Source organism: Gambusia affinis, linkage group LG10, assembly GCF_019740435.1.
Source record: "Gambusia affinis linkage group LG10, SWU_Gaff_1.0, whole genome shotgun sequence".
Lineage (NCBI taxonomy): Eukaryota > Metazoa > Chordata > Actinopteri > Cyprinodontiformes > Poeciliidae > Gambusia > Gambusia affinis.
This window is the reverse complement of record NC_057877.1, coordinates 28,137,192-28,165,147: the sequence shown is the minus strand read 5'-3', so window position 1 is coordinate 28,165,147 and position 27,956 is coordinate 28,137,192. Positions and strand designations below refer to the sequence as shown.

General features: G+C 37.1%; 1 protein-coding gene across 3 annotated transcripts in view; it reads left to right on the top strand.

Annotated features, from left to right (window-relative positions):
- Window positions 1-1,098: 1,098 nt before the first annotated feature.
- The window catches only part of fnbp1l (formin binding protein 1-like), a 63,312-nt gene continuing 36,454 nt past the window's right edge, over window positions 1,099-27,956 (top strand). For 2 of the 3 annotated variants that reach the window (XM_044130585.1, XM_044130584.1), the window contains exons 1-3: window positions 1,099-1,367; window positions 3,932-4,098; window positions 10,688-10,853. In XM_044130585.1, the coding sequence (XP_043986520.1) occupies window positions 1,311-1,367; window positions 3,932-4,098; window positions 10,688-10,853 (390 nt within the window). In that variant the 5' untranslated portion in view covers window positions 1,099-1,310. Of the gene's footprint in view, window positions 1,368-1,938; window positions 2,051-3,931; window positions 4,099-10,687; window positions 10,854-27,956 lie in introns of those variants that run through there. The other variant, XM_044130586.1, reaches the window with a different exon arrangement.

Here is a 27,956-nt window from a genome sequence, read left to right as displayed (position 1 = left end):
AAACAAATTTTTATAACATTGTATCAGTAGTGGCAATAGATTAAAAGTACACAATAAAGTAGGTGTCTAAATGTATGATGGCATATTAGGGTAAATGTAAATATAAAAAAATTGAGGAGGATATTTCTGCCAAAAATATCTTTTTTTATTTATTTTGAGATTAATCCAAAATGTTTTTTATTTTTTCAATAACAACCCAAAGGAAATATGATTTAAATGTAAAATATTTGCTAGGAAAAAAACAACAACTCTGAAATCTTGCGATTTCAGAAATTTTTGTCTTAGTTTTCTGACTTCAAAAGTCAAATATTTTGACTTGATACTCAGAAATGTCAAACTCAATCTATTTAATTTTATTTATTGCTTTTACTGTTAAAAACATTCTGAATGTTTTTGCTCAAATATAAAGGCTAAATCAGAGCTTCAAATTTAGTAGATTAATTTATTATAGGGATAGAACTAAAATAAATGGATTATTGTGGCAATTAATCAAATAAAAAAAAAAATGGCCACAATCTGCAGTTGTTTTTATTTAACCATTTTATCACTTGTAATATGGGAAAATGTCTGGTTATTATAAGGAACTAGTGTTTTTACATCAATATTAAGTAATTATTTACTTAAAATAAGCTCCTGTTTCTTGCTGAAAAGTTACTACGAAGTTATTTTTGTCTTATTTCAAGTGTACTAAGATATTTAAATTTGAAACTAGACCAAAAATGCTGGGTAAGAATTTTTGTTAAAGCAACATATTACATATGAATATAGTAGCGGTTGTTGTTTTGTTGTTTTTACCCATGAATCTTTGCAAAACCAGTTACGAGTGTGGTTCCGTATCGACCTTTGAACTCCAGGAAGCGGCTGCCGTCTGTCAGTCGACTCACAATCTGAGCAGAAACAAAAACGCAACTTGGTCAGATCAGGACCGCTCAGGCTGCATTAAAAAACTATTTAATGTTTTAGTGTATCAATGGTTTATTAGATTAAAATTAGCTCCAATTGATTATCGATACAATACAGGCCGTTGGCGCTTGCTTTAAGTGTTGTAGTTTGCCCGCCATCCGACAGAGGGCGCCACTGGTCAATGACCAGTGGTCATAGACGAAGCCGTTGACACAAGATGGCGTCGCTTCACCAGAACGGTACAGAGAAACGGTCCAAACGGAATCCGAATGGGATGCAAAATGGACTTTATTCGGTTCTGTTTTAAAATATAAACACCCGACAAATTCCCAAAGTTTCACATTAATGAAATTCAGTAAGAAACGTGGATTTTTGAGAGCTGTCATGAATGGAGCGAAGTTTTAGCAATGCGTCAAGAAGAGAAACTGTATTTCTGTATGAACATCTCTGTTCATGGCGGAGGAGTAAGTGTTAAACATACTATATTCTCTTCATCTTTTATTTTTCTGTTCAGCAACTTAATCCCTGTTTTTTTGCATTTTTTCAGATACACGCCTACAGTTCTTGTTAGTTTAACATTGAGAGAAACTGATTTATGGTCTTTAAAATACCCAAATTTCCACATAGATTTAGATTTTTGTCTATCTAATGATGTACCTTTTAAATATAATTATTGTTTTGATCAGATAGTTACTCAAATAGCCTTTTCACCGAATACTCTTTTACTCTTACTTGGATAATTAATTGGACAACTACATTGTACTTTTACTATAGTAAAAATATGTTGAGTGGTACTCTTACTTTTTGGATATTTTACTAACCTTTATTCTATAAAAATGAGAGAAATCCAGATGTTTGTGTTTATTCAGCCAATATTTAATACTACAGATTTTTTTTTTTATTCAGCATATTACGAAAAACATAGTCCTTTATGTCATGGAAAGGTAGTCAATCCTCAGGTTTTTAAGAAAATGGCAGCTTATCAATGAATCAATAAGATCAATCAGTAATCTAGAAGCAGTCGTTACCATCTTCACATCCAGAGTGTGGCTGTAGCTCCGAGGAGCGAGTCCCAGAAGCTCCTCTGAACTGTGCAGCGGCTCCTCTGCTGCTTTCCTCTTCGCCGTGTCCTCCTCCTCTTCCTCAGGCAGGTGGAAGTTCAGGGTGGAGATGATGTTTCTTGTTTGATCAAATGCCTCCTTCTCTTCCCACGCAAAGTGGTCCACACACCCACTCACCCTAAAACGAAGCAGCAGTCAGAGGTAGAGTTTCAATCAGTTCTGCAGCTGCGTTTCCATTACAAATGTCTTTGTCTATATTCTACTAAAAGAAAACACAACACAATTTTACAATTGTGGTGTTTCCATTACATAAGAAATTAAATAAAAATGTAATTTAAATTAAGCTTGTTCACGTAATAAGTTGTTGAAAATCACAGCTCTGAGGGATGTAAATAGATGAAATATCTTCATAATTCAGCCATCAGATGTAACGGCTGTGTTTTATTTAGCCGTTGCCATGGATACATTTGCAACATTTTGGTGATTTTACAGAACAGCTGTGACAACTTTTTATGAACGGTGTGATGCTGAAAGCTGCACATAATCCAAATAAATAAACAATCATCCTCCTACCACTTCCTGTCATCTTCTTCTGTGTTTCCGGCAGTAGTTGCATATGGCTGTTGATCATATGTGATGCAAAAAAAAGTAGCTGCGTTTCCATTGATTTGCTTAATAGAAATGTGGCAATTTAGAGAAAAATTCACGTTTTTTGATAAAATGTTTTTGTGCTAAGATGAGTCGTATAGAAATGGGTGTATTTCACAACACTGCGATGGAAACTCTTTGTTTGCCTTGTGATCTACAATCAGATGTTACTACTGGCAGAAATGCTGAAGAAGACGACAGGAAGTAGTTTGTAGTTTGTTTCTTTGGACAATGTGCGGATCAGAAAAAGTTGTCATTCTTAAGTGTTGAACCCATAGCTCTTCTGTAAAATTACCGATTACATTTTCCCCAAAACGCTGCATACGTAGCCGCTCCCAAGGAGGCGGGGCTTATCGCTCCAATGTCTGAATAAGACGTTGTCTGTTCCGATTCGCTGAATTATGAAAATATTTTATGTACTGTTTACATCCGTCACTGTTATTATTTTAATGACTTATCACATAAACTAGTTTATTCATTTTTAATTTAATTTAATTTGGAATTTAATGGAAACACAGCAATTGTGAAATTGTGTTTTTTCAACAGCAGCAGAATATAGACAAAGATTGGTGGACATTTGTAAAAGAAACGCAGCTAGTGGCTTTTAATACAATCCAGCCCCAGATTTTGATTGATAAACGTCTGAATAACTTTCATCTGGATTTTAATGCGGTGGGCTGGATTCTTGATTTTTTAACATCCAGAAATCAAAAAGTCAGAGTGAAAGGATGCTTTTCCAGAGAGATGTCGCTGTCTCACTTACAGAACTGTGTAAAAAAATAAATCATTAGGAAAACTAAAGCCATTATTGATGATACTTCTCATCTTTACATACTGAGTTCCAGTTTCTGCCTTCTGGCATCAGACTTGCTGGTATAAACAGTAACAGGTATAAACAGTAACAGGTATAAACAGTAACAGGTACAAATGCTCCTTGGTTCCTACAGAAATGTCTCTTCATAATGCAGGAGCAGGTAGGGGGACTCACACCTGATCTAGTGTTTGTAGCAACTGTTGGTCAGTAATGAAACACACTGCTGTAAACTTCCCATTATGTGTCGATTTCTATTTCATGTCCTTTTGGTATTTTTTGTTGTTCCTTTTTTTTAAATTATTTTTTAAAATAATCTTTGATACTTTGTCTTTTAGTTTTTATACTTGCTGGAACATCAGTTGCCCATTTTGGGATACGAATAAATCTGAAATCTGAATCCATTGCAGTTTTGCAAAGTAAAAATATTTTCATACAAAAACCTTTTTTTGTTATTTTTCTAAATTGGCATGCTTTTTTTAAAGCAAATATATTTTTGTAATTCCAGTTTGGAGCGGCTCTGAAGTTCGGCCCTTACTCGGCGTGCAGTCGGGCCCCTCCCAGGTCCTCGGGGGTCACCTCCTCTCCTGTAGCGGCTTTGACGAGCGGCGGGCCTCCCAGGAAGATGGTTCCTATCCGGTGCACCATCACCGCCTCCTCTGCCATGGTGGGGATGTAAGCTCCACCCGCGGTGCACGACCCACACACCAGCGCCACCTTCCAGACCATAACGGCGTTTAAATCGACCAAAAAGATGCACAAAAAGCCCTAAAATACTTTATCTGCAAATGTCCTGCAGCTCAAAGTGCTTCACACAATGAAGAAACACAAACATCATGTAGTTTTTACGTGTTTGACCAAGATAATGAAGCTATTGGTGTATTTAAGTTCAGAGTTATTAAATTAATTTGTAATTCAGTACATTTATGTCTGTGTTTTAAAAATAGAAACATTTTAACTCCTTTAGTTCTGAATTTTATCCAACTAATTTGAATTCCCCTTCAACATTGAAATAAAGAAATATTTTTTTTTTTTTTTACCAAAAAATTTACAAAAGTCTGTTTAAACTCATGAACATTGAAATAAATGGATACTTTTTTGTTTTTTTACCTTGCATAGTAACACTAAATAATTAAGCGGTGGCTCATATATTTCACCTCCAGATGTCCTTTAGGATGAACGTTCAACTGTGGAAGAAATCCTACAATCTAGAATCAAAATAACTTCAAATATTGTCAATTAATGCTTCAAACTATCCAAACTCAGAGCAACTTTAAGATCACCATGAATTTAAATTAATATTTTTGATGGAAAATAGACACTAACTCTTCTTTTTTAGTTTTAAAAATGGTTGTCTGATGCCGAAACTCACTGGTGTTGAAATTAAGAACCTAAATGTCTCTGGTCAATAAGAAACCATTTTGTAAAAATAATCCCTCAAATGATAAAATCCCTACTTCTTCATTGGTTTAAACCCAGAAATGCATCCAGCTGAATTCAGCTGTTTTTCTGTATCAGCTGATATCGGTATCAGAGTGGAAAAGCGGATCGGTTCATTCTCATTTTTTTTACCTGTGGGATCTTCATGGCAGACATGATGGCTTCGTTATAGAAAGTCCTTCCTCCCTGGTTCTTATCAGGAAAAATCTCTGACTGGATATTTATTAGATACAGAAAGGTGTTAGGAGCCAACATGGCGGTTGGTGGATCCACCTGAATGTGATCAAATGAACCTGTAAAGGTAGGAAAGCTCCTCCAGAGTCCACCAGGTAGACACAAGGCAGCCGGTTCTGAATGGCGACCTCCTGCGCTCTCAGCTGCTTCTTCACCGTGATCGGATACGCTGTGCCGCCTTTCACTGTGGCGTCGTTGGCAATGAACACACACCACAGGCCGTTGATCCTGCCGACACCTGCACACACACGCACGCGCCGTCATTCAGCTGGAAGTGTGTGAGACAAGCAATGGCTGTGTTTCTGTTACAAATGTGCTCAAAACTTGGTCAATATTCCTGCATTAAATAAGAAACACAATAAAAATCACATGATAAATCTTTAAAAACAAAACATGTCGCCTATCGTCCTCTAGCTACTTCCTGTCGTCTTCTTCTTCATGGTTTGTGCCAGTAGAGCTACTTTCACGTCAGTGTAATTTTTGGGTGTTTGTTTCAAAGAATGCAGGACTGTATTGTTTTCAAGACTACGTTTGCTGTGAAGTCTATTGAACAAACACACATTTTATTTAAAAAACAAAAAAATAAATGTCAGGTTTTATGTAACTGCAGCCACTGCTTTGCATTTCACCAACACACTGACTCTTCTTCATTGTCTCGTCTTTCGTCTAGCACCACCTCTGGTCAGGAATGGTAATGTCTCTACATTCCTAACTGCATTATGTGTCGTAAGTGACGTCAAAATGTACGATTTTATTGTGAATGGAAACGCAGCTTCAGTCAGACTGGGCTGGACATTCAGGTTACAGTACCAAAGACACAGCGAGGGGTTTCTGACCAGTCAGGCAGCCGGCTGAAGGGATGTCGCCGTACGGCAGACCCATCCCAGCAAACGGGGAAAGCTCCAGGAAGTCGTCATCGTCCAACAGGAAGCGGAGGCGGTCCCTGACCAGCAGCTTCCTGTTTCTCTGTGTGTGTCTGATTACAGCATTTTCCCCTCCGCCTCGCCTCACCTTCTGCTGTAACTCTGTGTACCTAACAGAGGAAAACAGATTTAAACAAACTTCAGTCCTGGAAACCAAAGTTACTATACTTAACTAAATAACAAAATAATGAAAACTGACATTCAGAAACCATTTCTGTAAATAAAAACGATAATTAATGGTGAAAACTGTGACTAACTGGAACTATGCCAATGTGAAATTGATATTTTTGCCCCACACAAACGGTTTCCATCAGCTGTCTGCAAATTACGGCGCTTACTGTTGGACCACCACAGTCAGTTGGTTGTTTAACAATAATGGAATAAAAAATTGTCTTTTGATGAATATTCATTACTCATTCAATTTAATTCTTTACTTGAAAATTAACCAAAGTATGAAAAACTAAAACTACTGCTATTATAAAAGCTAAACAAAACACTATAATTAAAACTAACTAAATTAGACAAACCAAAAGGTCACAACGAAATAAAACTGAACTGTAATGAAAAACCCAAAACCATTATAACCTGTGCTGGAAAGTCTGGTTTGTTTGGGAGGAGTAAATGGGAATTGACTCTGATTTGGACCAAAAAACAAAACTGGTCCACCTATAAACATAGATCTTGGTTCAGCTGATGGTGAACAGTGCAAGGTATTCTGGGTCCAAATCCAGAAACAAGCAAACTTCTAGTCTCCAATTCAAATCAAATGAATGGCTCATTAACAGGCTTGTTCAGAGCTGATCCTGGTCTGTTGAGAGGATGCACCTCCAATCAAATGAATGGCAAGCCATGCAAGCTACAGGCTTGGTTCCAGCTGATCCTGGAGTAAGGAATGACTCATGATCTTTTCCTAAAGACAAAAGAGAAATCCTCAAATCTGACGCTATTCCATTTTTGTTTTCATTTCGTGCAGAAGGAGGTTGTGCTCAGTGTCTGTTCAGAGGTTTTTATGTAGTTTCCTTCAGTGGTTCTTGGTGCAGCGCCCCCACAGGCGAGGAGGGGAACAGGTTGCTCAAAGGGTTTGGTCGTTTTGAAAGAGAACCACAGTAGCTGAAAATGGAACAAATGTTGCAATTTTCATCCTCAATTGAACTGAATGTACCAGATTATCAGGTGGTAGAGAATGTTGCTTTGATTCAGATCATCCTGTTTCCACCCCACAGTCAAATCCACAACTGTCCAGCCTAATCTCCATGAAGTGAACAGAAGGTGAGGCAACTGTTTGACTTAACAAATGTCTGCACTGCTGCATAAGTTCTGTAATTCCTGTAAATAAATGAGGAATTTAGCATTTTTCATCCACTGTGATGTGTGAGCTGAACCTACTTGTTTTGGCAGGCGCGGCTGTTTCTCAGGTTTGCCTCGTAGACGTGGCGCTGGATGGGCAGCAGGGGGAGCTCCAGCACCGGGAAGGAACTTCGCAGCGCTTTCCGCTTCACCGCCGCAGAGCGAACCGAGAACTGACGGCGCTGCTCAGCAAACCTGCGAAAGACAAAACGAGAGCAAACACACTAATACGGACCAAATACCTCAAAATCAATGCAACGTTTTAGAGCTGAAATGCTTTATTGGATTAATGGATTATTGACATAATCGTCAACTAATTGATTAATCGTTAACTGGAGTATGAAGGCTCAAAAAAGGCCATTTGCTGAAAGAACAACACATTCAGAGCAGTAAGTAAAACTGTACAGAAATATCTACATTTTGCATTTAAGATGAAAAAGAAACTTGTCTGTAAAAATTTTCTACCCGAACTCCACAAGTGATAGTTTTATTTTCACACAATCCAAATTCTGTAAAAAAAAAAAAATTAAAAATACTCCCCTTAGACACTTTTTGCTATCAATTATGTTATCGAAAAAGTAAGTCAGTTACTGTATTGATAAGTCAGAAGGGCTGAGCTTTTTACATGTTGATGTTACAAATATATATTTTTTTAGCTGTAATTGCATCAAATTCTACAAATGACCAAGCGTTCACTGAATGAATGCTGCTGTTGCATTTTAGACGATAACATTTTTATTAAATTATTTGTATTATTCTAACATCCTCTTCCCGAGTCTGCTTTACAACAACAGAGTGTCTTCAGTCAGAGGCTTTTTCACAGTCACTGTAATACAGACTGCTACAGAAGAACCTTCCTTCCCGACAGCCATCAGCATTTCTTTGAAAAAAAAAAAAGTATACTATGAGTTGTAACAACATTTAATTTTCCTTTGGGACCAATACGGTTTTTTTTTATGTTAACCTCTGAATGTAGTTGGTTGCACTGGGGTATCTAAAACATTTTAAATGTGTAAAAAGTAAATAAAACTATAATTTTCTTTCTATTTCACAGTCATGTGCTACTTTGTGTTTAACAGTCGTAATAAATAATTTAAAACTACCGATAATTTGTGTTTGCATGAGGAGAAAACGCTGAAAAAGTATCGCGGGTGTGAAAACTTTTTGGAACCAATATACACACAAAACTTAAGAGTCAAACGCTAAGTTAAATCACCCTGACATGAAAAATTAGAGATAAACACAATCTTGACTCTAATCTCTGAAAATGTTAGTGTGCCAAAGGTCATCTGTACGCGCTGCGGATGTTAAATAAAAGATACTACAAACAAATAATCATTCCCCTCGTTACCTTAAGATGCAGCGCTGCATATTTCACAGGTTTCCGCTGCAACGCAGCAAATTACAGCTTTAATAAACTAATTCGGATGCCAAGATCCATTGGTTTAAACTACAACCATAGGAGCTAGGAAACGCTTCTTCTCTCTTTGTTGACAGCGGTGATTCCTGGACGCACTCCACTGCCCCCTATCGGAACAGCTGTAATTACAAGCGGCACAAGTTTTTATTATTTTATTATTCATTATTTTATTACCTTATTATTTTTTATTTTAAAGTCTTCGATACGCCATTAAAGGTTTTATATTTCACTAAATTACAAGAAACTAATTGGTTGAGTGGTATTACAATATAAATCTGGTAAAAGCAAATAATTCACTAATTAAAATGATAATGAGTTGTATTTCATTTGAGCTCCAAATTAAGAAGCAAAACGTGAAGATGATTCAACAAACATAATTACTTATGATTGATACATTTGTTGTGGAATTTAATTGTAGCGGTTTAAAGCCCATGAACTAACTGTAATAATCTATTTAAATCATCAAACCACTAACAAACTTTAGATAAATGTAATTTAATCCCTGGTCTGCTAAAAAATAATTATAATGTTGGATATTCTTCTTTACATAAGTTAAACTTGGTCATGATTTACCTTTTTAAAACACATATTCAGTATAATTCAAGTGGAAAATAAATACATCTGTTTTACAAGTTTAAAAAAAAATCTGTAATCTGTCTGGATGTCAGTATTGTTTTTTACAACATTACTCCATAATCCAGAAAAATAGATGACACAACAGTATGTTATTATGTACAGAAACTTTTGGAAGTTTTTTCGTAGCTCTTTCAGTGTTACAAAAGTTAGTCTTTCTTTATAATATAAAATCCTTTCATTTGACAACAAACTTCAGTCGCAGCATTGTATTTGTAATTATACAACATGACCACTAGAGGGACCCAGAGAATTACTTTGAAATAATCTGACCACAAGGCTTCATATACTGATTTGATTATATGAATAATGTCTTGCAGCAAATTATATGCTCGAGATTCACAAAAAATAAAAATAAAAAATTTGTGTGTAAAGGAAAATTCTGCATTTCAGGAAATCCAAATTAAGTAACAATAATACAGTGACCTAACAGGGCTGGATTTAATAAATTGTGGTGCTGTGGGCAAGAGATTTAGTGCCCATCTCACAGGTTTTACTTAAAAAAGAGTTTGTATTTTTTAAAATTCCTATAGATTAAGCATAGCATCATTTCTAAATAATGAACAACAACTAAAAGACTGAAAAAGATTACAATTGTTAAAATAACTCTGTCAGTTCTGAGATTATAATGATAAAAGCTGAAATATTAAAAACAAACAATTAGAGCCTAAGTCTTTTGACTCTGCTGAATAAATAAATCACATTTTTCAACTTGTAAATGTTTTTTTAAAGAAAATATTGTAAGCTCCAACAGTAAAAAAAAACAACAACAACAGAAAACAACACATTTGTATTTCATTTTCTTTAATCCACATACTTGAGAATGGAGATATTTGCTGGGGTTTGTTTTGTTTTGCTTATTTTTGCTTTTTGCTTTGTCATTTACTGCTTTGTGTTTGTTATGCTAATTACTGTTTCCTGTCATTACTTGAATTTTTCTGTCGGATTTGTAATTTTTGAGTGAGAAATTTGAAATATTTACATAGTGAAAACAAATACTTAAAAAATTAACATCGATTGATTCTTAATAAGCATGTTTATGTAATTGTATAATTTGAAATAAATAATTTAAAAAAACTAAGATCAAATAATTCTTACTAAGCAAGTTTATGTAATTGCTTTTTATTCATTTATTTTTGTATTTTTCTGTTTATAAAACTGAACTGATTTGCACTTTTTAGCATAACAGACAATATATATATATATTTTAAAATGTATTAGAATTATTGAGTTTTATTTGGCTAATGGTCCTGGGCCGCTGTTGTAGGGCGGCCCTGCTGGTTCAGTGGGAGGAGGAGAGTCAGTCAGTCAGTCAGGAGGAGGACAGGAGTCCCAGCGGCAGTTTGGGAGAACCAAGGCGGGGGGATAAGTGCGTCCAAACCGGGAGAAGTCACACGGAGGTGTCCGCCATGAGTTGGGGAACGGAGCTCTGGGTGAGTTTTCAACTCTTAAGGCAGCTTTTTTCCGGCTCGGTTGTTCTCTTGTGAGACTCCGGCCGGGACTTTTTATTTTATTTAAATTTTTTCTTTCGGGACGTCGAGTGGAAGAAAGGTGCCGCGGTTCAGGACCAGCTTTGTGTGGAAGGCAGCGCTGTTAGCCGGCGATGCTAACGCTAAAGCTAATCCACCTTAACGGCTGTGACAGTGGCGCGGAACAATAGGCAGCCCGGTCCTCGCGCACGGGGGTCCGGGGCACCGGGCCGGAGGCGGGGAGGCTCTGCCTCCCCTGTTCGGTGGCTAGTTAACTTAACTTACACCCGCGTTGCTGAGTGCTTTTGTTCATATGTGTGTGAGAGAAGTTAAGTTGTATTTTTTACGGTGTTTTTGTGTCACACCCATCCGCCTCAGGCTCCTTTTAAAATTAACCTCAATTAAGCTCCTTCGTCTTCTTCTTCGTCTCTTTGTCTTCACTTCAGCGTCACGACTGAACTTATGTGTCAAAAACAGCAATGGGTTGTTTTAACACACAATTTTATGTTCTGTACAGTTAAATCATGACTTCCAGTGAGGAAGTCTTGATGGACTCTCAGTCTCAATTGGAAGTGCAGTTGCGTAATGTTAGTATTTGTTCAGAGTGTATTATTATTTGTGGTGTATATTTTTGGGGTGTTGGCCCATCCCGATGTGTGAAACCAGAGAGGCAACCAGCAGCATCCCCCCTCTCTTAGATGAGGAGGAGCAGGAGCAGGAGGAGGAGGGGATACTTGTTGTCCCAGAGGTGATTCTCCTCCATCTGATCGCTGTATTTATTATTTGGCATCTGAAATAAGCTCATTTTTTGCTTGCTCAGCCCCCACATGTAACATGATCATGGTGCGGCAGACAAAGAGATAAAAGTTTGCTTGTGTGAAATTCAAAAGCGGTGTGAAAGGAGTTTGGTTTGTTGTAGGGTTCATTTTTCTCCCCATTCATGTTTCCTGTCCAGTTTTAACCAATGTGGCTCAGTGTTATGGAATGATTTTCTGTATTCTTTTTAAAGTCTTGCTAAAAGGGGAAATTTGTCACGATAACAAATTTTGCTGAACGACAAATTGTCCCAGAAGTGATTGCGATAAACGATAATATTGACCATTTTCAAGTAATATAATGGTAATAATGCAATAATATATTGTCAAAGATCAATAAATGTTAAATTCTAGTCAACATTGAACACTGGAACTGGAAGACATCTAAAATATCCAAAATAAATAAACAAAACAGTATATAAAATGAATTATAAAGTCTCTAGGAACAAAATTGTCCCTCAAAAAAGGACAATTGAGAAACCAATAAACCAATTTGAATACTTTTATCATCCAGTTTTTGGTAGAAAGAGAGAGAAAGCGATAAATCATGCAAACAGAAATTATTAAATTGCTGCCTACACAGTTTTATGTCCTTTTTTAACCACATTTTGTCTTTTACCTTAGCTCTTATTTTAAATTAATAGGGAGTAGGGCCACAAATACCCAGCGACATTCACTAAAATAAAGACTTGGACTCATCCATTCATTAAAGTCGGCAAAATGCAACATTTGCTTTGAAAGCTGGAGTCACTTCCTAATAAAATGTAGAGAATGTGTGAAAATAAACATTTTTGGAAAAAAAAAATTGGGAAAATGCTTGCTTTTCTATTAAAAATATTTCATGTTTAAATATTGCTGCAAATTTTAAAAGTAAAAGTATATAGAAATACGCAGATTTTTGTATTTTTAATTGGACAAAAAGGTGCTTTGAATTTGGTAAATTTGGCCCAAATGACCAAAAGTCGTACAGGTAAAAACCTGGATAGAGATTGGCTATAGTTGGAGTTTTCTCCAAAGACTGACATTGTGTAAGCGCTGTTGTAATTTAACCATATAAGTAATAAATAACTAAATATAAGAAAACATCTTGCAGTTTCCTTGATGAAGGAAGTAATTTTTTTAAATGGGTGGCAGTCTGATCCACAGTTACTCATCATATTAGGGCTGTTCAATCACTGTGCATCAAAGGAAATGAGCTTATTGTGTTAGCAAATATAATAGAGACAGTTTTTGTTTTGACGTATAGCATTAAAAGGAAAAATAATTTCAGATTTTCAAAATTCAACCAGCAGATGATGGATCCTGTTTCTAACAAGAAACAATTTACTTTAAGCTTCATATTCAATGTAAATGAGTATGGTTAGCATAAAAAACACAATTTAAACATATTTTTAGATCTGAAATCAAAAGACACTGTTGAATGTGAATGTGTTCTTGAAAAGCTAGAGGTGCTGAATGGATGAAGGATTAATTAATTTTTTCCCCATTTTTTCTTTTTATGTTTTTACTTTTTTGCCTTTTTGTTAATTTATCTTTTTTATGGCTGTAATTGAATTTAGCTCAGAAAACAAAGTATTCAACTTTAAACTGGGAAACACCATCTTCTGCATTGAGAGGTATTTCAATTTAACTTTCTTTAATTCATACACCATAATTACTTCTTTTTTACTTTACAGGATAACCAGAATTCAGTTAAAGTCACTCCAGTTAATCCCAACACAATACAATATGTAGCCTGATTCAGATCCAGTTCAACACAATATTAATTGTTGTTTTTATAATTAACGTCAGTCTTATAATACCAGTTGGTAAAAACCCAGTAGGTAGAAACTCAGTTTGTGTCAAGAACAAGACTTTCACCGTTGCCTGTTCGCTGTGTGTGATGTCAATGAAACATCCGTCCAAATATCGATATTTAATAATCAAATATTAGTAATTTATTGGTGCATCATGTCTTTTCCTCCAGCCTTGCAGCAAAGCAACCTGCCTCTCACCCAGCTATAGTGGAAATGTAATCCCAGAATCCCCTGATTGGATTAATGTGCTAGCTGTCTGTGGTTAGATTAAGGATTAAATGTAAAGGATGTAAATCTGCTGATTGGTCAGTGAGATGCTCAGATGATTGCAGACAGAATCTCATTTATGAAACCAACTGATTTCAGATTCTGGTGTTAATTCTTACTAAAAGTTAATATAATGTGACTGGACATTTAGTCCTGCTGATCACCGTTAGCCAACCCATAATAGAGCCACTTTCACTGTTCCAACGTCATAATATGGTAATAAAAATACCTAGAGATTTGAAATGCTATTGCTGAGATTTGTAATTATCATATTGATTAAAGTTAACCTACATTTCTGACTTTTGTTTCACTGCATTTTTTGAGTTTAAGCTTCTCAGTCGCTGATATTTACATCTGGTGTAGAAACCAAGGGCTGTTAAAGACCGTCCAATTATCTAAAATATATAACAGCTTCAGAGGATGCTTTACGTAAATTCAATTCAATTAACAAATACTTTATTTATCCTAGAGGGAAAGTAAATGTTCTCGTAACTGATATCGTGTAAGTACCTTCAGAGTGGTTGTGGATGGCAGTGCTGTTGGCAGCAACACCATCAGCTGTTGGTAAGCACTGCTAATCCACTTCATTTGCTTCTGCTGCTCCTCTTTAAGTCTCTACCTGTTTGTATCGTTAGAGAGATGTTGGAGTAGGGGAGAAGATCTTTCCCCATTATGATTGATTGAAGGGGTGAGTTTTAAACTTCCACCTCCTTTCTCTGCTTTTTGGTCCTTATTGCGATATTGAAAACACAGATGTTGTAATAAGCAATAAATCAATTAATCACATGATCAATTAAAATGAGCTCAATAATTTCCATTTGTATTATGTATTGTTTTTCTCTTTCCTCTCTTTCTACTAAAACTGAATGATTTCAGTCTTCAGTCTGGTGTTTTGGTCTCAACCAGCTTCTTTTATCAAAGAAAGAGACATAATTCATTTTATCATCGTCTTATTTTTGGATATTTAAAACTTCCTCTACTTCCAGTGTTAAATGTTCATTTTAAAGTTTATTGATATTTGAAAATGTTTCCTTGCATTATTATTACCAATATATTGCTTGAAAATGGCCTCAAAGTAACAGTGTTATTGTTTATTGCAACAATTTATCGTTTTTGTGACCAGAGTAGCATCAAGTGTCTCGGTTCTGTTTGGTTTAGATTTTGCTTTGTGCTTTGGCTCCTGCTCATCCTTACAAAGCAAGTGATGAACATCCTATTACTGCGCTGGCTTCCTGCCCCAACACACACACACACACACACACACACACACACACACACACACACACACACAGAGACGTGTGTGTAGAGTAGGAAGTGTGTCTGAATCGGAGCTGTGTCTGTGTTTTGTGTGTGCGTTAGAGCCAGGATGCCGGCCTGCTGTGCTCAGGTCTGTCTGAGCGAGTCGGGCTTGAGCCCAGCAGGACGGAGCGGTCAGAACCGGCTGAAGGACAACGGGCTGACAGGCGGTCGTCCATGTTGGCCGGCCAAACTGAAAGACAAGGATAAGGGGATGGAGGCTTAGACGGCGGTGTGGAAAGGTCAATCTCTACATGGTTTTAGGATTTCGCAGTGAAAGCTGTGAAATGAAAAGGCTTGACCGACTCGGATCAGCGGTTTTGGACCCTGACGGTGTGGATCTGGAGTTCCTGAAAGTGTCCAGTGTTGCTGTTTCTCCTGCTTCAGTCGGGAGCATTGTTTGCATTCTCTGCCTCACATTCAGACTTGCACAAAGGTGCTTGTTATTCGTGCTCCTGTTTGTGATATTTATAGCTTGCAGACTCCATGTCTGGACGCAGACAGCAGTCTAGGACCTCTGGGGCTCCTGGGTTGCTTTGACTACCATCCACAAATTTACAACTAAAAATACCAAATAACAAAATTATTCTCAAATTTAACTGTTGGAGAACATGAGTTTAGTTAAAAAATGATTTTTCACATATGTCAAGTTATAGCCACAAATTTCAGTGGTTTATATGAGGGTGTTCCAAAGTGTGGCCCTGGGGCCGTTTGTCGCTCTTGGAATAATTTTGTGTGGGCCCTGACTGCAGTTCAAAAAAGTACAGATTGTTTTTGTCATTAAGATGAGATTTCTTCTTAGACCAAGATCAGATCTACCAAACCTGGACCTTCAAAGGCCGAGGATGTTAAGAATATGACTACTATCTCAGGATGCAGTTATATTTTTGTGCACCACAAATTGCAAAAATTAATGGAAAAAAGTAAATTACTCAACCAAAAGTATTAATTGGTATTAAACTAATAATTCTCATCGTAATATTGATATTTAAGTTATTAAATGTAGGTAAACATCGATACAAAATCTCTACACTGAATTCATCAGCTTTTTTTGGACTTGTATGACAAATAATAATACAAAAAACAATAAGAGGTTAATAAATATGTGTCATATCAGGAGTCCAGAGCGAGTCCAAGATAAACCCTCCGTCCCTTTGCTGGCCTCCCGCCCGTTTCCAGTCATTGACCAGGAGTCTTCTGGTGTTTCAGCCCAACTCAGCACAGTCCTGAAAATATGAAACAGGGCAAACCCCAAACCTGGGCTTGTTGTCTCTTCTGATTTATGAATCCATGGAAGTCGTGGTTCTTTAGAGATTGGCTACCGGTGGATGAAGCAGCAGGCTCGTCCCTCGCAGGCCCCAGCGGGTGAGAAAACTAGTCATGCTGAAGCTGAGGGCGCTGGCCTGGACATGACAAGCTGTTAGACTCAGTCCAGCCAAGCCTGTCAACACGTTGTCTGTGTGCAGGGGGTGGGGAGTGTTTTCCTAGGTGTGAGGAAGGGAGCATGATGTTTTCAGATCAAGATGTGTGACGGCAATGGGTGAAGCCCACGTTGGATGTCTTTCCTAATTAGAAAAATGTCCTAGCAGGAGAGACGGACTCGAAGATGGAGGGGAGGGACGGATGGGAGGATGTTTGGTAATGGGAGATGCTCAGGGATATTTTCGTTTGGTCGGGGGAGGTGGGTTGATGAAGGCTGAGAGATGAGCCGCGTTTAGACATAATGGATTATATGAAACTTTAATGATCCCACTGGACGTTTGTGGTAACGTGATACGTTGTGATTGAATAGGATGTCAGTCACAGCAGATGAAAGTTAATTTGGCTAAAGGAATCTTTTTGTGATCTACATCCTCAGTCTGAAAGCTTTCCTGTGTCAAAATGTATTTAGATTTTCTTTTATAATCTTCTGAAACAAAATAAAAAAAACATAAAAGTCAATCAGTTAGCAAAATGGACTGTATATAGTATTAATACATACTATTGTGCAATTTATCAGCACCGGAACTATTGGTATCAGCTGATATTAGTCATTGTTTTAACATATTGGTATCGGTTCAATAAATAAAACTGGGTCAATATGAACAATCAATATTCATTTTTTATCTGTTTTTCATGTTTTTCCCCCCAAAAGTTTTAAAATGGTGGTGAAATATGTATAATATTGGTTATCGGCCATAACAACGATATTAATATTGGATATCGACATCAGCCCAAGTTTTTGTATTGGTGCATCCAGACTATTTTATAAAATAAAATCAATGCAAAATGCATATATTAAGTTATTTAAAGGACGTTATGGAGGTTTTGGGTTTAAATAGGTTTTTGTTATTGACATTACATGAAGCTCTACAGGTTCAGAGTTAACCTGAATCCTTCAGTGTTGTGCTTTAGAGTCTTACATGAAGAGCATGAACTTAATGTTTCATCTCAGCTGACTGAAGTCACCGAAGGGGCACCTCAAGGCTCCACCTTGGGGTCCCTTTTATTTAAAATCCACTTATCCCCGGCAGCGCAAATTATATAGGTATCGAAGCTGTAATGTGCAACAGCTCTACATTACAGTGTCAGTGTGTCACAACAAACTGATGCAGAGAACAAAATAATATGTGGATGTGCCTTTAATTTGTTAATTTGAATTAATAGAAACAAACCTCAAGAAATAATCAAACTCTGATTCAAACCCAGAAAGGTCCGTCTACAAACCTTGGCTTTGGTTGGGTTGAAGTGAACACTGGTGCGGTTCGAATGGTTGTGTGAACGCTAAGTGGATCTGAGAGCGCTCTAAAAACAGGAAGTTGATTACAGCACAGTGCATTCTGGGTAAATACAATCAAAACAAACCCGTGTCTTGCACTAGCAGGAGAAATGGCTTTGTGGTCTTTCGCTAAAGACAAAGAGAAATCCTACAACCGCTAAGATCTGACGCTTCTCCATTTTTGTTTATATTCTGTGAGGAAGTTGCACTCAGTTTCTTCTTCAGAGGTTTTTGAGTCATTTCCTGTAGTAGTTCTTGGTGCAGTGCCCCCACAAGTGAGGAGGGTAACAGGTTTTTCAGAGGGTTTGGTACATTTGGTACAGTGCAGTGAAAAAGAGAACCAAACCAGATGAAAATGTAACGAATGTTGCAGCTCTGGTTCCCCATCAAACCGAATCTACTGGACAATCAGGAGTGAAAACAGCCTAAATGAACCATTATTGTTTTCTCACCTTGAGGTGAAGGTAACTGGATAGATAAGTTTAAGGCTAAAATGAATAATAGAGATTAGCGTATTTTTAAAATGAAATTTCCTGCTAAAGGACTGGTGCTTGCATCTATTATGTGAACAAAGAGCCTTCTTCATCTCTGCATTTCTTCCTAATGTTTCCCCAGTGTTTCCTCCCCCTCTTCCTTCCTCTCATCCTCCTGCTGCCTCCCTCTGGACTCTTTCACAGCTGCATCCAGCCAACCAGCTGTTCAACAGTCTAGTTCCTGTTGGATCCAGACGCAGACCCACCTGTAGGGCCTCTAAAACCAATGACCTGGAGTGAACCCGTCTAAATAGGTCGCTGCACGTTATCCGACCTGACTTTTTGGAGACTGTAACTCCTGACATTAGCACTTTTCTTTGTTGTTGAAGGATCAGTGGTTTGCTTTGGGCCACTGTTTGTACAGAACGTGCAGGATTTGATTTTCCAGTGCTTTTTAGAGACTCTATATTTGTGATACTTTTTCTTCATGCCAGACACAGAGCTCGTGTTTGGTTATAAATAAATCTAATCTCTTGTTGCACAACAAGTGTTAGTAGTATTTTCTTTCCAGGAAATAAAAAAATGAGTCAATAGACAGAAACTGTTCCAGGCCTCTGAGTTATGACTCCGCTTGCCGTAAGGATTTGTTCAAAGCAGCAGCTGCGTTTAGTGCTGTCCTGCCTTCGTGAGTCAGTCTGTCAACTGTTTATTAGTCAGTAACTTTGTCAGGCAGTGGATAAAAAATAAGCATTGGACCATGTGGAGAACCGGTGGAAATGTTTAGAGTTTTCAGAGTTTTAGAGGGCCGGCATCCCGTCAATAAACCAAACCTCTGCTGGATGGTTGTATGTGATCAGACACGTCTTGTGTAACACAGACAGTAGCAGGGATTTCCATGAGGTTAACGCTAACAGGAAACAGTTGCCAGCTTGGTGTGTCTGGAGAAAGGGAATACTTTGCTGTTCCATCAAACACAGTGATTTTAGCCATTATTCCTGGCCAAACATCAACACTGGGAACTTATTTTAAACCAAGATTGCATGTTTTAGTTAATGCTGGTTTGTGGTTAATGGAAAGGAGCAAATTACATTTAAATATCAGTGTGTTTCAATTTATTCAATCCTGTATTCAACACATCCAAATACACAAGTCTGTAATTAGAATACCTAAACTAATTTATAATTTTAAAGCAAAACCACGCATTTAAGGAGTTGCTAAAGATTATCCTCAGCTGCATTGTCTTTTGTAACACACTATTGGTCGTTCAATCAATCAATCAATCAATCAATCAATCATGTTTATCTGTATCGCACACTTCAGAAACTAGACAAAAATACAAATTCATAGAACACACAGTCAAGTGTCGCCATTACACATCAAAATGTTGGTCAATGTTTCTGTTATTATGGTTCAAAAGCAACTCTAGACAGGTGGAACTCAGTGTTTCAGCTGTTTTGCAGTTTTCTGGAAGTTTGTTCCAGTTTTGTGGTGCATAGAAGCTGAATGCTGCTTCTCCATGTTTGGTGCTGGTTCTTGGGGTTCTTCATTCGATGTTTCTGCCTTCACCTATGGTCATGAACTCTTGGTAGTGACCTGAAGATCGATATTACAGATACAAGTGGATGAAATTGGTTTGCTTGAAGCATTCTAGTTGCATCCCAATCCAGAGAAGGACACAGGACACGGTGGAGGGACTAAAGTCTCTTCTCCGTTGTCAAGTCTCAGTCCAGCCGGGGAATGTCTGTTTGGTTCTCAACAGTTTAGGTGTGTCTCCACTGGCAGTCTGTTCCTCCCTCAGTGGGCAGGAACGCGGGACCACGGGCGGACTGGAGCTGTGGTCGACGCTCCGATGACTTTGTAATTTGGAAATAATAACGTCTGAGGCCAACAGGCAGGTCCAGTTCAATGCGTCAACTTTAACCTTAGCTTGATCCGTCTTTGCTATGACTGTTAATGTTTGTTTAAAATAAACAAACGACTCAAAGCCTGGTGGGGGCAAAGTAAAGCCTGGTGGCCTGCCAGACTTACATTATTGGGGGAAACACTGGCGCTATTCCACCACGATTGGTAAAAAGTTTGAACATCAAGGTTTGACTATGGAGTTAAAGATTTGCAGTTCTCCGTCCAGTCAACTCCAACGGTCTCGTGGATTGAAAATGGTGGTTGAGTTGTTGTTGACTTAAATCCACAGGCCAACCCATGAATGCAGTCTGCTGCCAATCAAATCGCTGGAGTACAATTCCCAGATCGGTCCGATTGTATCGGCTGAGAGGTGGCGGATTGGGAAAGAACTGATTACAACCACGGCATAAATTTTTAATTCCTTTTGCATCATCTCTGGATGGTTTATGAAGACACCGTAAAGGAAGGCATCCTCAGGTTTTACTACAGTTTTAAATGTTATGCAAGGGTCATCTATGTTGGTGAAGGAATAACTGGACTGAAAAGGATTTATAATTGGTAGTTCACCTGAAAGTAACACCATAAAACAATATACCTCCAGTTGGCATGCATTGCAGTTTTAAATTGGCTACTGCACAGGGATATTAAGCTTCCTTATTGGAAATGCTTGGGAAATTGCATCTGGAAATGGAAATCTCTTCATCCTTTGTCACGAGTGATGCATACAGACCAGCATTGTTGTTTTATAGCCAGACTGGATTCAAAGCCATTAACATCGTCTTGAAGCACCAGACTTGTTTCACGGACATCTCATTCTGCAATCATGTGCGTCGACTGTAGCGTGTGTTACTTGCAGTAGCAGTTTCAGTTTATGGCACAGATACTGGATGTCCTCGGGCCGATGTCCTTTGGTTGTTTTGTGCTAAACACATCAGCTGCCGGCTAAACCTGCTGGGCTGATGTTATCGCCTTCATGGATCGCTTTTACTGGAAGAACCTTACAGGAACCTCTGAACTACCACTAGTGCCTGACTGAGAGAGTTGCACAATTACAGTGTCATAACTTCTATGTAGGCTTCAGTAATGATTTCCCTCTCAGTCATGTGACTGTCCTTTTACACAGAGTAATGCAGTAGTTGGTAAACCAGAAGAAGAAGCTTCTTTCAATCAAAATAATGTGTTATCCTGTCTAATTTTATGTGGCTTTTTTGTTGTACGTTTCAGTTTGATTATAAAACTGCAGATAATCTTTAAAGTGGATATATGCTGTTAAATCCTCCCTTTTCCCATTTAACTCATTTGTTTTGCTCCACCGGCCCTCCTTTTACCCTCATTCTGAGGTGTGTCTGAGAGCAACTCGGCAACTTGGAAATTTTTGTGGTTTGCTAGCAACTAGCGCTAGCAACAAAAACATTACTGAATGCATTTGGATCATTTGTTCCCCAACAAAATGGCATAAATAACTGTTTAATTCAATAGTATTATTCAAAACACACCATACTGCTATCGCTTCAAGGCGCTGAAAGGTAGCACACCATGCTAACATAAGCTAGCAGCATGCTAACACTAGCAAAACAATGGCCAGTAAATTAATGTCTAAAATACTGTATGTCATTTTACCGTTATTGGCAGCTTATCGCTTTGCTGTGTCTGTTGTTTCCATCAACAGAAGAAACTGAAGCTTCATTTAGACAAAATCTTTCAGGAAATTCTTCTTTATAGTGAAGGGATTGGTGAAGCACTCAAACTTTCCCCAGTTGTGGGTACATTTTCAAAAATAATACTGTAATACTATTGACCCAGATGCTTTGAAGAGTTTCTGATGCCGGTGGACGATGTAATGAATTGTCTGTATTATGCTCACAAAGATCCAAGGCAACAACCAGCCCTCTAGTAACGTTAGCATCCTTCAGTCTGGACTACAAAATCGCCTGGAGAAATAAAAATGGCGGATTCATGAAACTGGTAAACCAGAAATTTATGACCTTGTTGAGCAGTTCTGCAGCAAAAACTGTGACATGATAGTAGAACCATCATGGACTATAAGTTATTATAATAAACGATAATGTTGTTGGTTTGATACCTTTTTCAAGTAATATAATGATAATAATAATGCAAGAATACATTCTCAGTGATCAATAAACTATAATGCTAGTAAACATTTAACACTGGAACTGGAAGACATTTTAATTATCCAAAATAAATAAACAAAACAACACATAAAATGAATTATGAAGTCTCTGTAAACAAAATAATCCTTCAAAAAAAGGGCTAGTTGAGACCAAAACACCAGACTGAAAACTTTTATCATCCGGTTTTTGGTAAAAGAGAGAAAAACAATAAATCATGCAAATGGAAATCATTGACTTCGTTTTAATTTTCAATGCGATTAATTAATTTGTTGGTTATTGCAACAGAACTACACATTTTTTTTTTCCTATTTTGCTTTTATTTTAAATTAATGGGAAGCAGGACCACAAATGTGCAGCAACATTTACTGAAATAAAGACTTGGGCGCATCCATTCATTAAAGCTAGAGAATCTGTGAAAATAAACAACATTTATGGAAAAGAGAAAAATGAAAAAGCATTCAAATGGAAATTATTGAGTTTGATTAATTGATTTATTACTTATTGCCACAGGCATATGTAATAGTTCAAAAGTAGAGAAAACTGAACGAATTGAAAAATATAACAGAAAATAAAGATATTAATTAATAAAGATAATTAACACTCCAGAGACGGAAAATACGCAACATAATATATTTAAGGGCTAAAAAGAGTTAGAGTGATGCAGAGAAAACAGCAAGTGGCTAAAAGTTGATTATTTCCAACATCGTTGAGGTGTTTAAAATCATATTAAGAGGGAAATAAGCCAGTCTGGCCTCCACTTATTATGCCTGTGTATCCATGTGACTAATGGCAGCAGCCGTGTCTCTGCTGCATGATTACAAACCATTAGCTCTTCGCTTCTCTTTGTTCATAATTGCAGCTCTGTTCTCTGTTTGTGCTCCAGTCCTCTAATGTGGTTCCCCTCTGCACCATTTTATTATGATCTTTTTATTTAAGGGTTTCCCAGCACACAGGATGAAACAGAAAGGCTTTTACTGTCCCAGACCCTTAAATAGATTGACCTGGGCTCCTTTTGGCCTGGCAGAGGCCACGCTTCATATCAGTGTTTCTGTTGTAGCTGGAATAGAAACTTTATGTCAGAATGTTAATAGAAAGTAAAATGTATCAAATAAAATTTTCTGGGGTTTTTTTAACGACTAGTTTTACTTAAATAAACCATACTTAAATTTACCATTTACGGATCTGGGATTATTGATCTTTGATTTTATAGAGGACCAATTTTAGTCTATCTGAATTTCCCCTAAAGCTCCATAAATGACAACTTTCAAAATAGTTTATTTTTTGAACAAATTGAAAATGTGACTTTTTGCAAAGCTCAAATTTGATTCATTATGAGTTACATGAACCACTTTTAGAGACGTAGTTTGCTATTTATAGTATTAAAAACTCTGCTGATTTTAGTGCAGCTGTATGCATCCGGTTTTCCTGTAACAATAAGTTGTTTCTCTTCCATTAGCACATTTAGCAGTGAGTACATGAAGTTGATTGACAGCGCTAAGACCCGCCTCCTGTTTCTGACTGGTTGTTTTGGTGCATTTCTTAGATATTTACGGATGGGTCAAGTGTAACTAGGACAACAGCGTTGGAGGAAACAATGGGGATTCATTGTAAATTCATGCAGCAACAGTTTTTCCCAGGCTGTTTATTTGGACCGGTGAAGTTTCAGGGGCTCATAAAACTCCTGAGCTCACAGTTCATGGAGGGTTGAGCGTAACCTAGGCAACGCCGTCATGGCCGACAGATCATAGGTGCTGTTACAGTACAGACAGAAAACATCAGGTAGTCACAGGACGGTGAGACATGCTGGGTGTTTTCTGTTTTCTTGTGGGGGAGATATAATGATATTTGTCCGGATTAATCTGGGTTAACAATTTCAGGCAGGACAGCAGATCCACACAGGAACCCACTTATGGTAATTTATGATTTAACCCACTTTGCGATTAGCAAACACGGCTTGGACTGAGCTCATTTTAGACCCCCTGTGGTTCACTTGACTTATTAAAGGCTGGATATTTTCATGATTATACTCCAGTGACATGGTGTCATATAGCAGTAAAGTTTCTTGTTTTAATGAGAACATTTCTCCAACAAGACGAGTTTTATATCTTAATACGACGTTAAAACGAGAAACCTTCTCGTCAGAACGTTAAAACGAGAAACCTTCTCATAATTCAGAAAGTTTCTCGTAACGAAAAACTTCTCGATATGCTGATAAAGTTTCTCATTTTAAGACGGAAGTTTCTTGTTCCAAAAAGTCAAGTTTTATTATAACGAGAATCTTTTGTAACTTTCTCTTAACAAGAAACTTCTCGTTGCACTGAAATGTTCTCATTTTAATAAAGTTTCTCATCAGTAAGATAAAATAATAATCATAACTCTATTCTTTTTTTAAAAAAATGGCCCTAATCCTCCATCTTTAAGCTCATGGAAGCAGCGATTGAAATAAAAGCCACTTTTCCAATAAAAAAATAAAATTCTGTAGTTTCTTTTTTTTATAAAAAGAAAAGAACAAAAAAAAGAAAGAAAGAATCAGTTAAATTTGGAAATTGGATTGGAAATGAAAAAATGTGAGCTTTTATTTTGAAGTCCTGTTGGTGTAACATTTCCTGAGGTTGTGTCGTTCTTTAGATCCATAACATCCGATCTCTGTGGATCATGAAAACATCTCACCTTTAGTTCCCTGTAGAGGCTGATTTTATTGAGTTTTAAATCAGCATCCTGAAGCTGCAACACATTTTATTTAAACGTGTGATGAGATTCAGGTCATGGGTCGTTCAAATGAGAAGTGCACAAACATCATGGCAGGAGGTCAAAGGTCACAAAGCTCCAGTGAAACGACATAAAGAAACAAATTTAAAACCACTGTGCCATTATTACCATTTGACTTTCTGTGTAAAGAAATTTAAGCTGATTAACTGCAGCTCTGACTCCCTGGTGGGAAAACTGAAAGTTTTTCATTAATCTGGTTTAATTTTAGGGAGCAGATATTGGATCACAATAACAAATTTTACTGGACAATAAATTATCGTTATTAAAATGTACAATAATATTGTTGTTCTGAGACCATTCCTGAGTTATATCTTAAAATGGAATAATAATGCCCTCACAAAAACCACAAACTTTAATTCAGTAGAGAACGTTTAACACATTTTAACATCCACAATAAATCATGACAACCATAACAATAAATAAAACAGAGAAAAAACAAACTAAACCATGAATAAAATGGATACAATTGGTTTATTACTCTAAGAAAAATTAAAATCTAATAGTCAAAACGTGAATTTATTGAGCTCATTTTAATTTATCATGTAGTTCATTGGATAATTGATTATTGCAACAGGCTGACTCAGCTTATGTTATGGCTGTCAATCAGTTTATTACAGGATTATTTGTCTAAAACGCACTAATATGAGATGTTCTGCATTAGAGTAGATGTAGTTATGTTTTCTTTTTCTCAATTTAATAGATTTCTTGTGTGATTACCCATAATCCACCACTCTAGCCGCTGTGTGCGCAGCCTGAAAAGGTGTCACAGTCATCAGACCTCGTTCTGAAGAATGGAGGCGGGATAAATGAAGGATCCTGTGGTTTTCCTTTTGTTTGTTTTTCTGAATGAATGGATGAATGAATGAATGATCTGTGTTGTGACGCCGCGGCTCAGAGGATGGATGGTCAGATGCAGTAATCACCACTTCCTGCTCTTTCGTTTTGGACACAGGAAACCCTGAGGTTGACGCTGCAGCCACTGAACCGGTTTAATCTTTATTTCCTGCTCTATAACTGATTTTTAAACGTTTTACTCGTAAATAAAAATTCCTCATCCTTTGCATGGCAGTTGATGATGAATCTGATCCTGAGATGTTCAAACACTTTCTGGTTATCAGTGAGTTTTAGAATATTAGAGATGTGCAATTCATACAGAATTATTTATAAAAATAATCTCTGTCTCAAATTATTTAAAAAATGTCTACAAATATAAAATGTCTGAAGTTATTTATAAAAATATTTAGATCTAAAAATATACATACACCTTCAATCACTTATAAAAGTATATATCTCCAGTTATTTATAAACAAACATCTACAAATATTTATAAAACCCTACAGTTATAAATAAATAAATATTATTTTCAGCTCTTGCTTTTAGCTGAAACGTCAGTAACTTTAAAGCTCTAAGCCGATAATTGCCTGGAATCTCGGGAGCATCTGGAACATCTGGGGTTTTTTCTGCACCGTTCTTCCTGCCACCTGCAACATTTTAACCGTTTTATTTAATCATTTTATTTAGTAGATCTATTGGTGCTGAGGGCATTAAACATTAGGAAAACATTAAGTTGTGGGTAGAAATTCCAAGTATTTGTGTTAAAAGCTTAACCTGCAAAAAGAAGAAGCAACAGACAAAACAATGAGAGCAGACGCCGTAATTAAAGCTGCATTTAGCTAAAGCCTGAGCAACGCCACACCCTGCAGCAGCCATTACGCCCTCATTAATCAGTGAAAACAAAAGCTGCATCTTTTGTCTTTTATGTGCAACATTATAGAGAATACTTTTTCTGTTTAGGATCTTTGTCCTCTCGCTGCAAAAATACAAAATCATACCAAGGATTTTTGTTTAGTTTCTAGTGAAAATATTTCAGTACACCTGAATTAAGACAAAACTAACAAATAACTTTTAATGAGGAAATAGGAGCTTGTTTTATGTAAATAATTCCTTAATGTTGATGAAAAAGTTTCAGTTTCAGTGGCAGATTATTTCACTCATGGGGAAATGTCTTTAACTACTATGTTTTCAGGAATATTAAGGAATTATTTACTTAAATTAAGCTCTTATTTCTTGCTTAAAAGTTACTTGTAAGTTAGTTTTGTCTTATTTAAATTGAACTAACATATTTGCTTTAGAAACTAGACCAAAATCACCATAAAACGAGATTATTCCAGTTATTGTTCTCCATTCAGAAAACCTGCAGCAGTTCTGATTCCTCCTGATAAAACATTTCATTTATCACCTAGAAAGAAAACGAATCTCCTCTGCATCACGTTCTCTGACTCTCTGAAGGTTCAGGCGGCCATTTTTTTTTCTCTCTCCCGTCTCGTCTAACTTGTCTGTCAGGCTGCAGGGAGCCATCAGCAGAGCAATACAATAGAAAAGATCCGGTTGCTATGAAACTTGATTAGCAGCTCAGCTCAGGTGTGTTTTTTTCTGCTGGTGGGATATAAATAAATCCTGGACGGCCTCCAGTCCAACCCTGACATTTTGGAATGGATTCCACCACATTTCAGTTTCATCACCGAACTTTTGTTGTGGTTGATTTTGTTCTGTAACTTTTCAGGCCTCAACATGAAGAGCATTTAAAACAGTCTGGTTAATTGTTGGGTTATGCTGTAAATTATGTGTGAAACTGTGTCGGCAAAAGCTGTGTGTTACTTCAGACGAGGTCAAAGGGCGGCTGTCGCTAATTTATACCTTTACTGTAGCGATAAAGAAGAGAGGAAGTGACATTTTGGCCTTTTTCTTTACTTCCTGGTGAAGTTTATGTGATATTAGGAAGCAGGAACTGCAGAACAGAGCTGCTGAGTCAAAGAAAGGACAATAATTTATTATTAGAGAGGATATAATGTATCTTTA